Below are 17,441 nucleotides of genomic sequence, written 5' to 3'. Positions count from 1 at the left end.
CCTGCTGAGCAGGGAGCCTGATACAGGGCTTGATCCCAGGATTCTGGGATCATGACCTGAGCTGAAGACATCCGTTTAACCTACTGAGCCACCCAGGTGCCCAGCTTTCTAATACTCTTGTCAGTTTGGGTGGCTGTATAGGCATGGAAGTGACTTAATCTGTAGCTGGTTGGTCACTGTCCTTATTTATCTATATGCTGGTTTAGACTTTGTCTTAATACTATAAATTTGTTTTCTACCTCCCAGCTTTTCCTTTCCACTGTCTTTTCCTTGTGTGCAAACTGATTAATGCTAATAGAGAAAATGGGCAGAAACTTCTACTCTAGATATAATCAGTCCTTCATAGTTTTTTTTTAAGATTTTATTTATTAATTTGACAGAGAATGTGTGCACACAGCAGGGGGAGCAGCAGGGAGAGGGAGAAGCACGGAGCCCCGATGTGGGGCTCAATCCCAGCATTCTGGGATCATGACCTGAGCTGAAGGCAGACGCTTAACAACTGAGCCACCCAGGCGTCCCAGTCCTTCATACTTCTGTTAAAGATTTGATTCTGTCTTAAAGGTTCATGGGGATAGAGAAACTGCCTCATTATCTTTTCTATCACCCTGTATAAGAAGTACTTAGAGGCAAACAGACTACACTAAGGCGTCTTCTGGAAGCCTCTTGAGTGTAAGCTTTAATCTCAAGTAACAACTCAAGCATAAGATTCCAAAACTTTTTGGAGAAGGCTCTATAAGCGGAATCTTCTGTAGAATTTGAGTGGGTCTCATTTATCACACTATTCAAATCATCAGTGAAGCCAGCTGTTTATAATCTATGTGATTATTTTAATAGTTACTTTAAGATAGTTCATGGCACTATACAAAAAGCAGTATCATGTACATTAAAGCTGATGGCAGATTGTATGTATGAGGTCCACAAACAATGAATTTAAATCATCTGTTCTCATTTGATTGCTAAGCATATTAACAGAGCAATACAGTATTAAAATATATCATCCTCAGTAAATTAATCTTCACTTAGAAAATCTGATTGTGTACCAATAAAAAATAGCTTTTAGAACTTTCATTTAAAAATACAAACTTTATGAAAATTTTAAGAATTTTTAGAATGAGAACTATAAAAGTCAATGCTAAAGAAAATTCTACTTTCAGATAACCTGTATCTTAAAATATTATGAAAAATATTCTTTATTCTGAAAACAATGTCAGGAAAAGAATACCTGAGTTCCTCTAAAACCACTAGTTTTAGTTACCCAATTACCATTTTGATAACATTAATGAGAAAACATTCACAATTTAACACTGCAACCACCTGTCAAATAATTAGGACAGAATAAATCTTCCATATGCATTAGGCTGAACATTACTTATATATTTCTTAAAACATAAGGTTCTCTCTTTTAATCTTTTGATAAATTTGACTACACACTTAAATCTTACTATAATAACCTAAAACCGTTTGAAGCCATTTTCCTTAACTTCTAGTCCTGAAAACCCATTCTAATGTCTTTATCAATAGTCAGTGTAACCAAATGAAATTAGTGTTCTGTGGCCTTCATAGTTCATACAACTTAATATATTTGAAGGTGGAATGAAGTGGCTCCATCTTTCCATTTGTTTATATGGTCTGAGATCACAGTTCGGCACAGTGGACACGTTTTCTCTCTGTTAAACCATAAGGTAATGCATTCTTCACAAAATATATGCTGTAAGGGAATTAAAAATTAGACTTTATACTTGATAACATTTTAATTTAAAACCATCACACTGCAGAGAATCATACTCTATAGCTGAAAAGAATTTTGGAGAGCACCAGTCCCTTCATTTTACAAATAAGAAAACAAAGTACATTCAAAAACACAAAGCAGTGTCAGTAGTAGAGCCAATAGTATTCTTCTGACTATTCATTTAATGACCTTTAATAAAATATATGCTATCCCTAGACGATAACTTTAATAACTTCACAGCTTAATAAAGTCTTTGAGAGTAATTGCCATAAAGTGTAAGAAAGGGCCTTACATATATTCCTCTGCATACATATCATTAGACCATAAGGGATAAGATTTAGCTAATCTACCAAACCTCTGATTACGGGTAAGAAATTACTAGTATGTGGCCTGAATGCTACTTTAGGCTAAACACTGTAGATTTTTCCTTTCAACTAAATAAATATCACTTGTGACTCAGAGAAGATACTGTATTTGGTATGCTTAAAAAATATACTTACCTGACACATCAGCAGAATGGGCTTTTGAAATTCAGCTTGACATATTGAACAAATGTCATCCACATCTGAACACTGTCTCTTGCTGGCAGCCACTCCGTAACTCTAAGAAGAAAAAAGTTCTGTTCATCTACAAATCTTTTTCTTTCCTGTTACTCAAATACATAGGTGATGCTGTATTTATCAAATCTCCCTGGAACTAGGCATTTGAAGACTCTCCTGAAGGACACAAACATTTCAAAACTGAACTTTGTATGCAGAACCATGTCTGGATGGACTACGTGCATCCAGGTGAAATCATTAGATACATAATAGGATCTTGAAAGACTCTTAGATTTATTAATAATAATAATGATGAAAATGCTATAAATCCAACTGGTTTAAGAGATTAAGCAATCTGAAATATAGCTATTATAAAATCAATATTCATGTATTATGTGTATTACCAAATAGCCCACTTATTACCTATGGCATTGGTTCAAAACAGTCCATTCAAAGCTTGGCAGGCTGAATGTAACTCATGTAGAGATAGCTTTTAAAACAGATTTCTGTGCTCCACACTGGAGACTGACTCACTAGGTCCAGACATACTGGGATGTGACCCAGGAATCTAACTTTTGAAAGTTCTCTAAGTGAACTGAAAATGAAGGTTTGGGAACCACTGAACAGTGTCCTTTTACTAAATCTAAAAATAAGTTGACTGTCATCCTTAATTATCACTAAAGTCAGAGAAGACTTACTACTAGGAAAAAAATAAAATTTTACAAAAGAACTGGAATTACAAAATGTTGCAGGGCAGAGTTATACTGTCAAAACAGACTGAATGATAACACTATTCTTTGAATTTCCTCTTCTCCTAAAGTCCTTAATGTTTTTGATCTCTTTAAAACCTTAGTAACTTCCTCACCAAATTGAGTAGAATATAGTCATTAACTAGACCGGACAAAATGTTGCCAATAAGATCACCTTTTTGTAGAAATAATGAGGAAAAGGTGGCTGAGAGAGGTAAGAATAACCAAGTTCAGTCATGGTAATGAGAGCAAAGCATGACCAGACTCAACCTGAGGCTATGATCTAAACTTATGTTACTAGGGGCGCCTGGGTGGCTCAGAGGTTTAGGCCTCTGCCTTCGGCTCAGGTCATGATCCCAGGGTCCTGGGATCGAGCCCCACGTCGGGCTTTCTGTTCAAAGGGGAGCCTGCTTCTTCCTCTCTCTCTGCCTGCTTCTTTGCCTACTGGTGATCTCTGTCTGTCAAATAAATAAATAAAATCTTTAAAAAAATAAAATAAATAAATAAACTTATGTTACTAAATACTGTGAGTTAATAAAATCAAACAAAGACTCAAAGAATAAAAATATTTAAAAATAAGATTTTTTTTTTTTTTAGTCTGGTCATATTAAAGATTCCAGACAAACTGGAACACTGATGAATGATCCTGATGCCGATTTCCCTTCATTAAAATGTCATTTAGCAGAGTGCACTGCAGATACACAAGCATAAGCTGACAAACTTTTAAAATAGCACTCCTGGGAAGCCTGGGTGTCAGTTAATCATCAGACTTGGTTTTGGGTCAGGTTGCGATCTCAGGGCCGTAGAGATTGGGCCTGCCTTGGGGGGCTTGAGCACAGTCTACTTGAGAGTTTCTCTCTCTCTCTCCCTCTCCCCCAGCACCTCCCATTTCCTCTCTTTCTCAAACAAACAAATAAATAAATAAACCTTAAAAAAAAAAAAAAAAAAGGCACTCCTGTCTGGCATTTTGCAGACTCCCTTTAGGTGAAAGACTTATTTTGATGGTGATTGCCATTTCCCTGGCAAAGTTAAGGATTGTGTATATGCGTGTATTCATGAAAGACTCAAGAGTAAATCAAAGAGTATCAAAGACTGTGATTTCTCTTTATGCCTCACAGAGAGTGACTATCAAAGTATTTCAGCACAAGCCTTACTAAATTATAGTAAAATGGTTGATACTCATATAATCAATTCAATAAACTTCATCTAAGCAGAACTCTCAATTTTAATATACCTATCTGAAGAATGAAGTCTGAATAGGAAGCAGCAAAACTTATTAGTAGCTCTAGGGGCATGTGGCTGGCTCAGCTGGTAGAGTATGTGACTCCTCATCTTGAGCTTGGGAGTTCAAGCCCCACACTGGGCACAGAGCTTGCTTTAAAAGAGTAAGATTACTAGCTCTGTCTAGCCAAAGACTGTCCATATCTGAGTACTGATAACCTCTGAGACTACGAAATAGCAAATGACCCTTTCTCTGCAACGTGTAACATCAGTGGAATCACATAATAAAGTTTATAACTGACACTAGAGTTTCAATATATTGTTAAATTTCACATTATGAACTTATTAGTATATATAAAATTGACTTGGTGGGGAAATTTTTCCAGTAAGAAGATTTGAAAGGACATTTTTGGTAATGAGCTTTTCTTGTATACACAATAAATTATAATGAGGGCATTTTTACAGGAGCTAAAGAGTTAATGGAAGTACACAAAGCCACCATTTGTGGAAAAAAAAATTTTTAATTTTAAAAATTTAAAAATTTAAAAATAAATTATTAAAATTTATTTTAAAATTAAAAAAGATTTATATATTTATATATTTTTAGAAAGCATGTGTGAGCAGGGGGTGCTGAGGGAGGAGGGACAAGGGGAGAGGGAGAGAATCTCAAGCAGACCTCCTGCTGAGTACAGAGCCAAACTCAGGGCTTGATTTCATGACCTGGCTGAAACCAAGAGTCGGATGCTCAACCGACTGAGCCAACCAGGCACCCCATGTGAATTTTCAAAAAAAGGAACTATAAAAGTTCATGACAAGATTCTTAAGGGAATGTATATAAACCCTTATGTCAAGTGATCTGAAGTGGCACATTCAAAAATACAAACATCACATCAACTACAGGTGGTTGTCAACATTCAAGTCAAGAAACTTACCACAGAAATAAAACTGAAATTATTACCATATCCCTATATACCAAAGTACTAAAAAAGCACGTAATTATGAAATCCACACATTTTTTAAGAAGCAAGCTCTATGCCCAATGTCAGATGTGAATTCACTACCCAAAATCAAGACTCACATGCTCTATTGACTGAGCCAACCAGGTGCCCTATGAAATCCATACTTGTAACATTTATGAACTAAAACATTTTTATCATGAAGAAAGGTAAAAAGTGTTTTTTTCTTTAACTGATAAAAAGTACTTACTGGTCGTTTAAAAAATATTTGCAAAACCCGTCGGAAAGTTCTCAGATGCCCAAAAAAGTCCAAAAGCTGAAAAAGGAAATAAGAGAAAATTCTTGAATTCAAAGAACCCTGTCTGTTAAACCCAGAGATCAAAGCTAAATTCCCATAATATCAAATACTGATATTAATGTAATGCTCATTGCATATTCATTTCATTCTAAATAGATTTAAAATTCAGTTATGTAATATCTTACCAATTTATAGGTTTAAGCCAACTTTTTTTTTTTTCCCAAGACTTTGAGAGGGAGGGGGAGAGAGAGAACGAGTAGGTGGGAGGAGCAGAGGGAGAGAGAGAAACAGACCCCTGGCTGAGCAGGGAGCCCAATGCGGGGCTTGATCGCAGGACCAATGATCATGACCTGAGCCAAAGGCAGTCGCTTAACCAAATAAGCCACCCAGGCACCCCTGTACTTAAGATTTTTTGAAGTTTCATATTAATTTGAGGGCAACAGGACAGTATACCAGTTCAAGAATTTTGTGTATGGACAGATACTACTTTTGGGGGTGGGTATGTTCTACTCTACCCACGCTTTGTGGAGGTCCACTTTCCCAATTAAATCTGAGAACTACTGGATTAAGATAAAGATAAATAATTCCATTCTTTTAAAGTAGATACAGAACCTGCTATTAAACTAGTGATATAAGCTATAAAACAGTTAAAGACAAAAGCAATAGTATGTAAAATCTGTAATCATCACATGAATCATTATACAATGAGAAGATTTATAACATTACCTACTTTTATTTCTTTAAGATTTTATTTATTTATTTGGTGGTGGGGGAGAGCACAAATAGGGGAAGGAGCAGAGGGAGAGGGAGAAGCAGACTTCCCTGCTGAGCAGGGAGCCTGACGTGGGGTTTGATCCCAGGACCCTGGGATCATGACCTGAGCCACCCAGGTGCCCCATGTTACCTACTTTTAGTATGAGGTAGAGTAAAGCCAGCAATATCCCAAGACTCCGTCTGGTTACATTACCAAACTCCCCATAGCTTATAAGGTAACGAAACCAAACTGGTACGGGAACAAAAGTTCGGTAATACTGACATGATTCTTCTAAAAGCATGTACCAGTAACCCTAAAAAGGAAGGGGAAAAAAAAACAGCTACACAGCTACTTATATACATAGCATAAATATTTCATACTGGACTGAAATAACCACGAGTATTTGACACAATATAAAATTAATCTTCATAATGATAATGGTTATGATTGGCAACCTCATTCTCATAATTATTGAGCGATTTTTTTTTATAGATTTTATTTATTTATTTGACAGAGATCACAAGTAGGCAGAGAGCCAGGCAAAGAGAGAGGTGTAAGCAGGCCCCCTGCTGAGCAGAGAGCCCGATGCGGGGCTCGATCCCAGGACCCTGGGATCATGACCTGAGCCGAAGGCAGAGGCTTTAACCCACTGAGCCACCCAGGCACCCCGAGTGATTTGTTTCTAAAGAATTTCTAAAGAATGACATAGTGAAAATTTTTTACATATACTATTAAATAAAATTTACATTTTTGCTGATTACAAAAATTTGTATTTAAGTTTTTACTGAATATGAGAAAAACACTGAATACAGTCAGTTATCAATTATTAATTGATAAAGCCCTGGAGAACAGAAGTACAAATCTAAATTTTATTTTTCTATGTGTGATGTGGGGACTGATTTTTAGATTATTCTGAAGCAAATAGAATTCTGATTTTATTGGACTAGATTAATATTTGGGTTCAAGTCTTTGAGTAAATGGTTGCCAGTCTGAAGTAATATAGATAATTTAAATTAGGTTATTTAGGAATCTGAAAAGTTATAAAAGAGTCATTTCAACAAAGACTAAATAGCATTGGTGTGGTTTGCTAACATTTTTTCAATAAGCCATGTTAGTTTCTTACCTTGGATTTAAAAGGCATGATGAAAGAAGGCATCAGCAAAATAAGGCATTTTAAGCCCATGAAGAGGAATTTCAGAATGAAGTCTGTAATTCCAACAATCCAAAGTACTTCCCAGAAGCTTGCATTGTCCAAGGTAGGATTTAAGAAAATCAAGCTACCAAGAGAAAAACATCAAAACTTAACCAAAGCAACATACAAAGGTCAAGTTTTGATAGGGGTTTTAAATTTGCTACCAAATATTTTACTTTAATTTGATGTATGAAAAATGTTGAGTTTGGCAAGATGTCAGAGTTCATGTAAATAGAGCAGAAAATCATTTTGCTTAAAGAGACTTTTCAAATGTTTAAATTTCAAATGTTTCCTCCATAGAATAAAGAAAAACAGTCTTCCTAGCATGTTGGAAAGCTAGCCTGTAATCTAAAAAATTCACTAAACACTAGATATTGCTATGGTCTTCTCAACCAATCCCAATCAAGGTTCCATTCCCTCCTTTCCACTGAATTGCTTTTGCCAAGATCACCAATTCCTTCTGTCTTGCTAAACTCAAAGGCCACTTCTCATTTTCCACCTTCCCTCTCTGAATTACTTCTTCCTAGACTTCTAACATCACACTCTTCTAGTTCTTATTATGTGATGGATGGTTCCTTAAATCTCCTTTACTCCTCCTCCTCTAATTATAGGGATGTGCAGTCCTGCCCCCTCTCCTGTCTACATTTTCTGTCCCTCATTAGTCTTGGAGAGTTCCATAGTTTTTAGATATCAATCACATGCTGGACACCACCAAAATTTATAGCCCTAACCTTGACTCTAATCTCATGACATATAGCTATAATCTCTTTAACAGTTCTACATGATCTCACCAACTTAACATGTCCAAAGCAAAATCAGTTCCTTCCCTCGTCTTTCCCAGCCCATAAATGGCATCACCATCCAGCCAGTTGCTAAGACTCAATCCTAGGTGTCATCTTTGATTCTTACCCCCTACTTACCTACCCAATGCAATCTGAGTGGTATTGGTTCCCCCTAGAAACTATATCCTAGATTGTAACATCTCTCCAGCTCTACTGAAGCCAAAACTTCTAATTACCTGATTAGAGCCAAAAATTCAAAACATTTCCATCTGACATGGAAATTTAACTACTGTCCTTTACTAAGTCTTTGCCTTGCTTCTAGAAACAGATCACATGTTCTCACCACACACACATAACTAAAGTAGGTGATGGATGTTAACTAGCTTGTGTAATCATTTCATAATGTATACATATCAAAACATCATGTTGTATTATCTCAAATATATAAAATTTTTGTCAAAACTAAATAAAAATTTAAAAAGACCACCAGAAACAACTGAATGGTATTCAAAACTATTGATTATATAAGTAAAAATTTAAGTATCAAAAATTAAATAGAACCTGCTATAAGCCAAGGCACTGATATATAAATCTGAATGAGTCACTTAGACCTATTAATTTTGGAAGGAAAGGAATAGGTAAAAAGTGAACTCTAACAATAATTATATACAAGTTAAGATATATGCAAAGTGCTATGGAATAAATGATTACATAAAAAAATGTGATTGTGTATTTGGACCTCAAATTACCTGTAATAAAGTGACTGAGAATGAAAGGTGTAATATAAAAGAACAGAAGATCCTGCTAAGAATACCAGTAACCAAGCACACTGAATCTTTGAGCACCTTTCCTGAAAAATAAACAATTTTATAATTTGTTACTATGAATTATGCCAGAATTATGTCATTAAACTATTTGAATTAATGACTATTTTTATTAACTTAGAACATTTTAATAGATTAATCTTAATAAAAATATTGTTAAATTGTACATCAGCACACTCTTATCCTTAGTGAACAAAACAGAACTCATAAATTTTTAAAATACAAGTTTCTTCACTGTATTAAAACATTACCCACATTACCCAGGTTTCAAAGAAACCCAAACTTCTACAAGCTAACATAAAGGACTCGTCCAAGTACAAACTTTATCTCTGCAAAGGTATTTTTGCCTATTTTTGCCTCCCTGACAAAACAGAACTTTAAAAATGCATTTATCAGGATTTGTAAATATAATTTTCAAAATTTTCAAAGAATTCAGTAAGATTTTAACAAGGTGATTTATTAGTATCACTTAGATTTTTTTAAAAAGATTTTATGTATTTATTTGACAGAGAGAGCACAAGCAGGGGAAGGAGTAGAGGGAGAGGGAGAAGCAGGCTCCCTGCTTCTATAGGATCATGACCAGAGCCAAAGGCAGGCAGACACTTAACTGACTGAGCCACCCAGGCACCCCTTAATTAAATTTTTTTAAGAAAAGATTTTATTTATTTGGGAGAGAGAGCATGAGGTGCAGGGAAGGGGAGCGGAAAGGGACAAGAAGCAGCCTGCCCACTGAGCTCAGAGACTGAGAGAGGCTTGGTCTCACAAAGACCTGAGCTGAAATTAAGAGTAGGATGCTTAACTGATTGAGCTATCCAGGCGCCCCTTAAAACTGTTTTAATTACTAGTTTAATTAAAAGTTTTAGGGGCACCTGGGTGGCTCAGTCAGTTGAGTGTCTGCCTTTGGCTCAGGTCCTGATCCTGGAGTCCTGGGATGGAGCCCTGTATCAGGCTCCCTGCTCAGTGAGAAGCCTGCTTCTCCCTCTCCCACTCCCCCTGCTTGTGTTCCCTTTCCTGCTGTCTCTCTCTGTCAAATAAATAAAATCTATAAAAGTTTTACCTATTTTAAACCCTGAATTACATTTTTATGGTTTGATAGGTTCTAACTACAAACATCCAGGTTAGAACATGATCCTTTACAGAGATACAGCCCTTCAAAGTTGCTTTAAGGTGAAATTTTATAAACTAATCCTATTTTCCCCAATAATTTATATGACTAATAATTTGTCATTTGTGTAATGGAAAAACTATTTGGGTTTAATTTTCTTTAAATAAGAGAGACCTAAACAGTTTTAATACCTATTTGATGTATATTTTATTTAACTATTTTAAACTTTTATAGGGCAACAGCTAAAGTTTTTAATGATATTATATAGTTTGGTCAAATTACTCAAAATATGAGGACACTTGACAAATCAGATCAAATAGTGAATTCTAAATCTTTTAATCCTATTAAGTTTTTCTATCAGGGACTCAACATACAAAGAAAATGAAACAATGTAGTGTTAGGACAGATCATTTAGATAACAAAATTTAATATATCATGGATGCTATAACATGTCTAGTTAAATTTTCAAGAAAACTATCTTAATTCCTATTTCTCTCAAAAGCGAGTATATAATTAATTCTACAGAGAGAAACATTTAATGGTTTTTTCAGTTATTTGTTATACTTACTCTTAGAAAAACCTGATTTACAATGCTTTTGTTTGCATACATAAAAGTTGTAAGCAGCCCAAGTCCAAGAGAAATTCCTGTTAGGAAATAAGTTCCAGTTAATTGAACGGAAAAAAAAAATCCAAGAGCTAACACAATGACATGAATTTAAAGGAAACATATATAATTTTAAAAGCTAACAAAATACAAAGCTTCAAGTAGATTACCAATAAAGAAAGAAAATTAACTGACAATGAAACAATTCAATGTTTTATTATACTCTACCTGTTATATGCTGCATAACAAGTTTGACACCGAGAATCAAAATATATGGAAGACTTTTGTGTAACCACTTGAAGAGATAGCGGAATTCTGAGAAGGAGCTACTACCATGATCTCCAGCCTCTGTGGCAGTATCATCAGGCTGCCTTGCTTCATTGTGGGAATGACTCCGTGAGCGGCTATGTATACATCCATGGGTACAGCTATGGACACCTGACATTTTATTTCTGGAGGTTGGATTTTCAGCATATTCTTTAGGTATGGAGTTTATCTGGATATGAACATCTCCAGAATGAAGACAAGAACCTTCTCCTGTCAATTTTGTATGGACACATTGGGAGACTGAGGCATCCTCATTGCCTGCAGCTCCTGGAGGGCTGTGTAGTTGACTACAGTTGGCTTGCATGACCCTTGAATACTTTTTCTGTGATCCAGATTTCTTTGTTTCAGGGCTCTATCTCCTAAAAATCAAAGAGCAGAAAATATTCTAAGTGAACAGTTAAATACAGACAAATACTGCTCGTAGGAATCCTTTATTCTAGAGGCCAATAGTCATAGTTGATGAATTATCTTCAGGTTATCTATCACTTGTTACTAGACTCATCCCCCTTCCCTTAATGCAAAGGCTGTACCCCAACTATTTTTTAGGGAACATCTGGTACAAAAAAAAATTAGTTTCAGGTGCCTTCTTCTCTAATGACAGAAGGAAAGCGCAAAATAGTCAAAGTATGAGTGCCCAGCAGATGTTAATAATGTATGAATACTCATTCATACTTGAGCATACATCAGTACATTTACTCAGCCCGAATGGAGCAGTTTCATCTCTGATGGAGACTCTACATTCCATAAAAGTCATACTGTATTTTTTAATGCTTAGAAAGGCTAGGAAGAAAAAAAAAATTAAATTTTAATGCCTTTTAAAGTATCATTGGAAAACTGATAATAAACACATTTCACTTAGGTGACCGACAAATTTCGTTTTATGCTGAAATAGCTTTCCCAAGGCTTAAAAGCTTTCTAATAACTACTTCCAAGAGTATTACCGTCCCCCATAAAAGAAAGCGACCCAAATACCTTTAAAATAGGGAGACTTGGGGAGTCGCCATGTAATTGCTAGGTAACTCTTTACTCTGAGTAAGGATAGTTAATATAGTCTGCCCATTAAAAATGTCATCATCTTTGGGGATGTGGGGGTTGGGGGTGGGAAGAACAAAAGACACTGGCAGGGAAGGATCCCTAAATGACCAGTGTGGGCAGAAAGATGCTAGAGTCAATCCCAGCTGACAGAAAGCAGAGCCTTATCCCAGACTGCTGGCAGGAGGAAAATAGGGTTAACGTCAGGGTATGTTCTGTCATTCTATTTCATTCCTAAGTCTGAATTTTTTTTTTTTTTTCAGTTACTGTACGGCAGTGTGGTTTTTAATGCCTTCAAAGGCTTTCACCGATGCTCCAACGCCACAGGTGCTATTTATTCCCTCAAACCTCTGAAGACCAACGTTGGACGAGACAGTTTGTGTATCTTTTTCCATAAATAAAAACGTAGAACCTTCCCACTTTCCTCCAAACACATGCAAGAAAGGGGACGAAAAATTTAAAAGCAAACGCACGCAACTCTTCCGGAATCCCCAGGACTCAGTTTTCCACCCACGTTCGAGCTTCGAGTGCCCCATTTATTTCCCACCTCCAACCCCGCCACCCCCGAGCCCCATTCGCCGCGGTCCCCGGCCTCCGCCCGCTTCTCCCAGGCCTGACCTCTCATGACGAAGAGTGAACGGAGGCCTCGGCAGCGAGCGCAGCAACAGCGGAAGACCCCGCCGCGAGGCCTTCAGTCAAGGCCATCACCTTCAAACCCCATTACCGGCAACTCCGGCCCAGCTCGGTGGCGGCGGCGGCGCGCGCGCTCCCCGGACGTCCTCACGCGCGCGTGCACTGCCCGCCGCGTGCCCGCCCCCGCGCAACGCGCAGAGGGACAGGAGGCGCCTGGGAACCCGGCAGCCGTGAGGCCGCGTGGGGGTGGTGGCTCTGGCTAGTAGTGGGCTGCGCCTGAAGACCGCCCGTATAGGCGTCTGCATTAAACCATAAGCCGCCGTCTCTGTGTCCGTATATACGTGTAATCCACCACAAGCCTCAGAGATCTGGACATTTTGAGTTAAAAATGTTTCGGTTCCGGTAGCCTGCCCTCGGAGGAGAGGCCTGAAGTTGGGGGTTGTCTAAGGCCGGCCCCGCCTCGTCCCGCAGGATCCTGGGCACCTGCCCTGTGGAGGCTGCCCATCCCCCTGGTCTCGCTTTACGCCCGTCTCCTGGGACCCGAGTTAGACATGCCACGTCAGCTAGGGGATCAGCCCGTCTCTCAAAGAGCGGGACGGAGCGAGAGCGTTCGGGTGTTCGCTTTTGCGTTTCTCGAGCTTAACCCCCGACCGAGTTGTGGCTGGGTGGTGAAGTTTTAACTGAAATGAAAAGGCTTTTCGTTATGATGCTAAAGTTGGCGCCGTGTGAGCTAGACCCTGCCAAAACTTGAGGGAGGAGAAGCTAAGAGAAGTCGGAGAGAGATTTGGTGGCAGAGGAAGTAGATGTTAAATTTAAAAACCCTGTCTTGTATGGAATATAGGGAATTGTGCTGTCTTCTTTATAAGTCCTAAAATGATAAGCTTATTAAGAAAAATCTTAAACGACCCCGCCTGTTGATTCCTCGTGAAAATGTATTTTAAACGGTACTAAATGTATTCCACGAATCTTCCGCCATCCCACACGATTACCAAAAGCCTTTCCATTCTGAACTGCAAGCCTTTTACCTTTAATTTATAGAAATTGACGTCAAGTAAATAACAATAGTCTTTCTACAGTATTGAATTAAATTGACGTCAAGTAAATAACTCTTAATAGTCTTCCTACAGTGTTGAATTAAATATTCCATGCCCTGTGGGGCTGCAGGTACTTGGTAAGGGGTTTTCTTTCTTCATTAGAGACAATAAATTTTCATATATATGCTATGAGTTGACTATGTAGTGGAATGAGTGATACTTTGTCTTTATATTGGTCATTACCTGACTTAGAACCATTCTCAATTTTGCCCAAATTAGTTTAGTTGTGTGTACTTTCTGAGGCTTTTTAATCATGAAGTTGTTTGCACTTTATTTTCTCCTGTATCAGAGTACAACTGAGCACACCGTTTATCCTTGGTTAACCACTTTGAGGCTGTACTTAAGTCAGATTAGTTCTATCACCAAACCCTTTTGCTTGCTTAGAGAGGAACTCTCCTCCCCACACCCCCACATCCACCCCCTAATTGTATTAGATCTGCTTCACACTGTTAAGATATTGGGCTTTTTATTTATTTTTCTAATATTAATAGGTGTCCATGAGCTTGATTAACATAATTTCTTGCTGACAGATTCAGTTTCTGGGTCAGTAAGGCTGTCTTAGTCCATTTGGGCTGCAAAGTTATTGACTAGGTAGCTCATAAACAACAAATTTATTTCTCACAGTTCAGGAGCCGAAGAAGTTTACCATCAAAGTGCTGGCAGATTTGGTGTCTGGTGAGTACCTGTTTCCTTGAATATGTTTCATATTCTTGCTATGTCCTTCTATGGTGGAAGGGTGGAGGAAACTCTTTGGAATCTCATTCATAAGGGCTGTGCCCTCATGACCTAAGCACCTAATGACCTAATCATCTCCACCTCCTAATACCATCACATTGGACTTTAGGATTTAGTGTATGAATTTTGTAGGGGACACAAATATTAGGACCATAGCAAAGGCCAGGCTCTGGACTATAGTGAGTTTTTGAAGGAGACATATTTTTGTATATATCCTTTCATTCCACCTACAACACGGATTTTTTTTTTAAAAGATTTTATTTATTTATTTGACAGACACAGCGAGAGAGGGAACACAAGCAAGGGGAGTAGGAGAGAGAGAAGCAAGCTTCCTGCTGAGCAGGGAGCCCAATGCGGGGCTGGATCCCAGGATCCTAGGATCATGACCTGAGTCGAAGGCAAACGCTTAACTGAGCCACCCGGGTGCCCCTACAACGTGAATATTTTTATTTTAAACTTTAAAAGGTATGGTGATTTAAGGAAACAGAAAGAAGAGAGTCTCATGTAATCTAGCTATAGTTATAATGGGGCATTAGTCTTTTAGTACATTGATAATTTTAATACATTAGGTACATTTAAATTTTATTACATTTGTATATCTCACTGTAATGTTTAAATTCTTATTTTAACACATTCATAACACATTGCAGGTATACTAGTACATATTCAGAATTTGCTAGTATACTTGGAACTGCACTCCACTCAAACAACTTGATGAAAAGTAACATTTGAAGAAGAGTACTGAGGTGATGACAAGATTTGACAGTGACAGACTTATCTGATACATTTTCTTTCCACTGGCAACTAGAATGTAGAAATGGGTATTTTAATTGATTAATTCAAACAGCATTTGCTGAGTACTAAATGTCAAGAATTGTACTAGACGTTGAAGAGGTAGACATTAAAAAAAACACAGTCCTCCCACAGTGACGTAAGTGGCTAGACAAGTCTCCAAACAAATAATTGTAGTGTATTGGAATAAACACTATAATTGAAGGTTGCATGAGATGCAATGGAAGCAAGAACAGGAGTATTTAACTTTGTCGAGAAGGAACTGCTTCATTAAATTTGTGGTATTTGAGATGAATCTTGAAGAATATGTCAAAATTTGCCAGGACACAAGCAGTAAATGGATGGACATTTCAGATAAAAATAACATTAGGTGGAAAGGCATGGTATTGAACATAACGGCCCTTTGAAGGAATTTTTTTGTTTGTTTCTGAAAGAGTAGGGTGCATATGAGGGAATAGTAAGAATAAGTATGGACTAGAAAATGAAAGATTTTGTGGGTCTCATCTAGGGATTTATTCCATAGTTTATTCTAATGGCCAAAGGAAAGCTATTTAGTTTTAAGCGGCAGAGTTTTGTGACAAGATTTGCATTTTCCAGAAAATTCACATGCTGATAGCTTATAGTAATACAAGCTCAGTTAGGAGAGTATTACAATAGAGATGAGAAGATCTTGAACTCCTCAGTAAAATGGGATTCATGAGATTGGAGGAGATAAATAAATAGGATTAAGTCTGATAATTGTTGCAGTTATGCCCTTCTTCTCAAGCCATTTGGTCATACCCTTGGGTAATCCCCTCCCAGACTGACTAACTCATGTGGCTTGCTTTGGCCATTGAGATGATAGCAGTTATAATTCAGTGGAGACTCGAAAAATGTTTGCATGTTGTGACTTGCCCTTTTACAGCTGATAACTCTTTAGCCACCATATAATCAAATTAGGCTTTGCCTCCTCTAGGAGGCACTTGGAGAGAGGCACCAAGTGTCCCAACCATCTCAGCCTTCCCAGTTGAGGCCCCAAACATATGTGTGAGGTCATCCTAGACCACCCAGCCCCAACTAAATGGTTCAGACCAGAAGAATCAGCTAGTCAACCCACAGAATCACAGGAAATAATAAATATTTCCTTTTTAAACCTTCAGATTTGGAGCAGTTTGTTTCCTAACAAGTTAACTGATTTCCTAAGTGACCCAAGTAGATTTGGAGTTGGAAGAAGTCTAAGATGAATCTCTCTTTTGTAACTTGGGTGGATGGATAAATCAGTTTTGAAAAGCTATGAATATTAGAACAAGTAAATTGGTGGTATTACTTAAAGATAATGGGAAATACATACACATATATACATATGTAAATACATATATACACATACATATTTATATATGTATGTGTATATATGTAAATATATATGTGTGTGTATATATATATATAATATTTTTTATATCTTTTTTCCTTTTTTTTAAAGGATTTTATTTATTTATTTGACAGAGATCACAAGTAGGCTGAGAGGCAGGCAGAGAGAGAGGAGGAAGCAGGCTCCCTGCTGAGCAGAGAGCCTGATGCTGGGCTTGATCCCAGGACCCTGGGATCACAACCTGAGCCGAAGGCAGAGACTTTAACCCACTGAGCCACCCAGGTGCCTCTATCTATCTATCTATCTATCTATCTATCTATCTAATATTTTTAAGTAGTTTTTACACCCAGCATGGGACTTGAACTTACAACCCCGAGATCAAGGTTGCATGTACCAGTGACTGAGCCAGCCAGGTGCCCTGGAAACATGTATTTTTAAAGACCAATTTTGGAGGGATAATAAATTCAGTTGTGGAAATAGTCTTAGGAGTTGTGTTCTTGGGACATACAAGTGAAGATATCCAGTTAGCAGTTTCATATAGAGATCTGGAGATCATAAATTGTGGCTTTGAATGACATTGCCAATTTCTCATTAGTTTTGGGGATTTTTGTAAAATTCTTTCATACTGTGTATTTAGTGTTGTCTGTCAGGAGAGATGGCCTTTTCCCTTCCAATCTCTATGTCATTTATTTTTTATTGTGTTGGTTTGAGCTGTTGCTCAAACTTG

The 17,441-nt window shown here is 37.5% G+C and overlaps 2 protein-coding genes across 3 annotated transcripts in view; one reads left to right on the top strand and one right to left on the bottom strand.

Annotated features, from left to right (window-relative positions):
- The window catches only part of RPS6KB1 (ribosomal protein S6 kinase B1), a 51,861-nt gene extending 39,196 nt beyond the window's left edge, over window positions 1-12,665 (top strand). The window contains exon 15 of one of the 2 annotated variants that reach the window (XM_032871886.1): window positions 12,376-12,665. In XM_032871886.1, the coding sequence (XP_032727777.1) occupies window positions 12,376-12,466 (91 nt within the window). In that variant the 3' untranslated portion in view covers window positions 12,467-12,665. Of the gene's footprint in view, window positions 1-2,394; window positions 2,504-12,375 lie in introns of those variants that run through there. The other variant, XM_032871890.1, reaches the window with a different exon arrangement.
- Window positions 811-12,885, bottom strand: RNFT1 (ring finger protein, transmembrane 1). The gene is made up of 9 exons (XM_032871899.1): window positions 12,731-12,885; window positions 10,982-11,439; window positions 10,718-10,794; window positions 8,970-9,070; window positions 7,370-7,523; window positions 6,401-6,559; window positions 5,445-5,510; window positions 2,230-2,331; window positions 811-1,708 (listed from the first exon to the last, which is right to left on the bottom strand). Exons 2-9 carry the CDS (start codon window positions 11,382-11,384, stop codon window positions 1,574-1,576), a joined length of 1,197 nt encoding a protein of 398 aa, XP_032727790.1. The 5' UTR covers window positions 11,385-11,439; window positions 12,731-12,885; the 3' UTR covers window positions 811-1,573.
- Window positions 12,886-17,441: the final 4,556 nt, after the last annotated feature.

This window comes from Lontra canadensis, unplaced genomic scaffold (assembly GCF_010015895.1).
Source record: "Lontra canadensis isolate GAN:19392208 unplaced genomic scaffold, GSC_riverotter_1.0 scaffold43, whole genome shotgun sequence".
In the NCBI taxonomy this organism is placed as follows: domain Eukaryota; kingdom Metazoa; phylum Chordata; class Mammalia; order Carnivora; family Mustelidae; genus Lontra; species Lontra canadensis.
The sequence above is the reverse complement of the archived record's forward strand: the minus strand, read 5'-3'. Positions and strand labels throughout refer to the sequence as shown.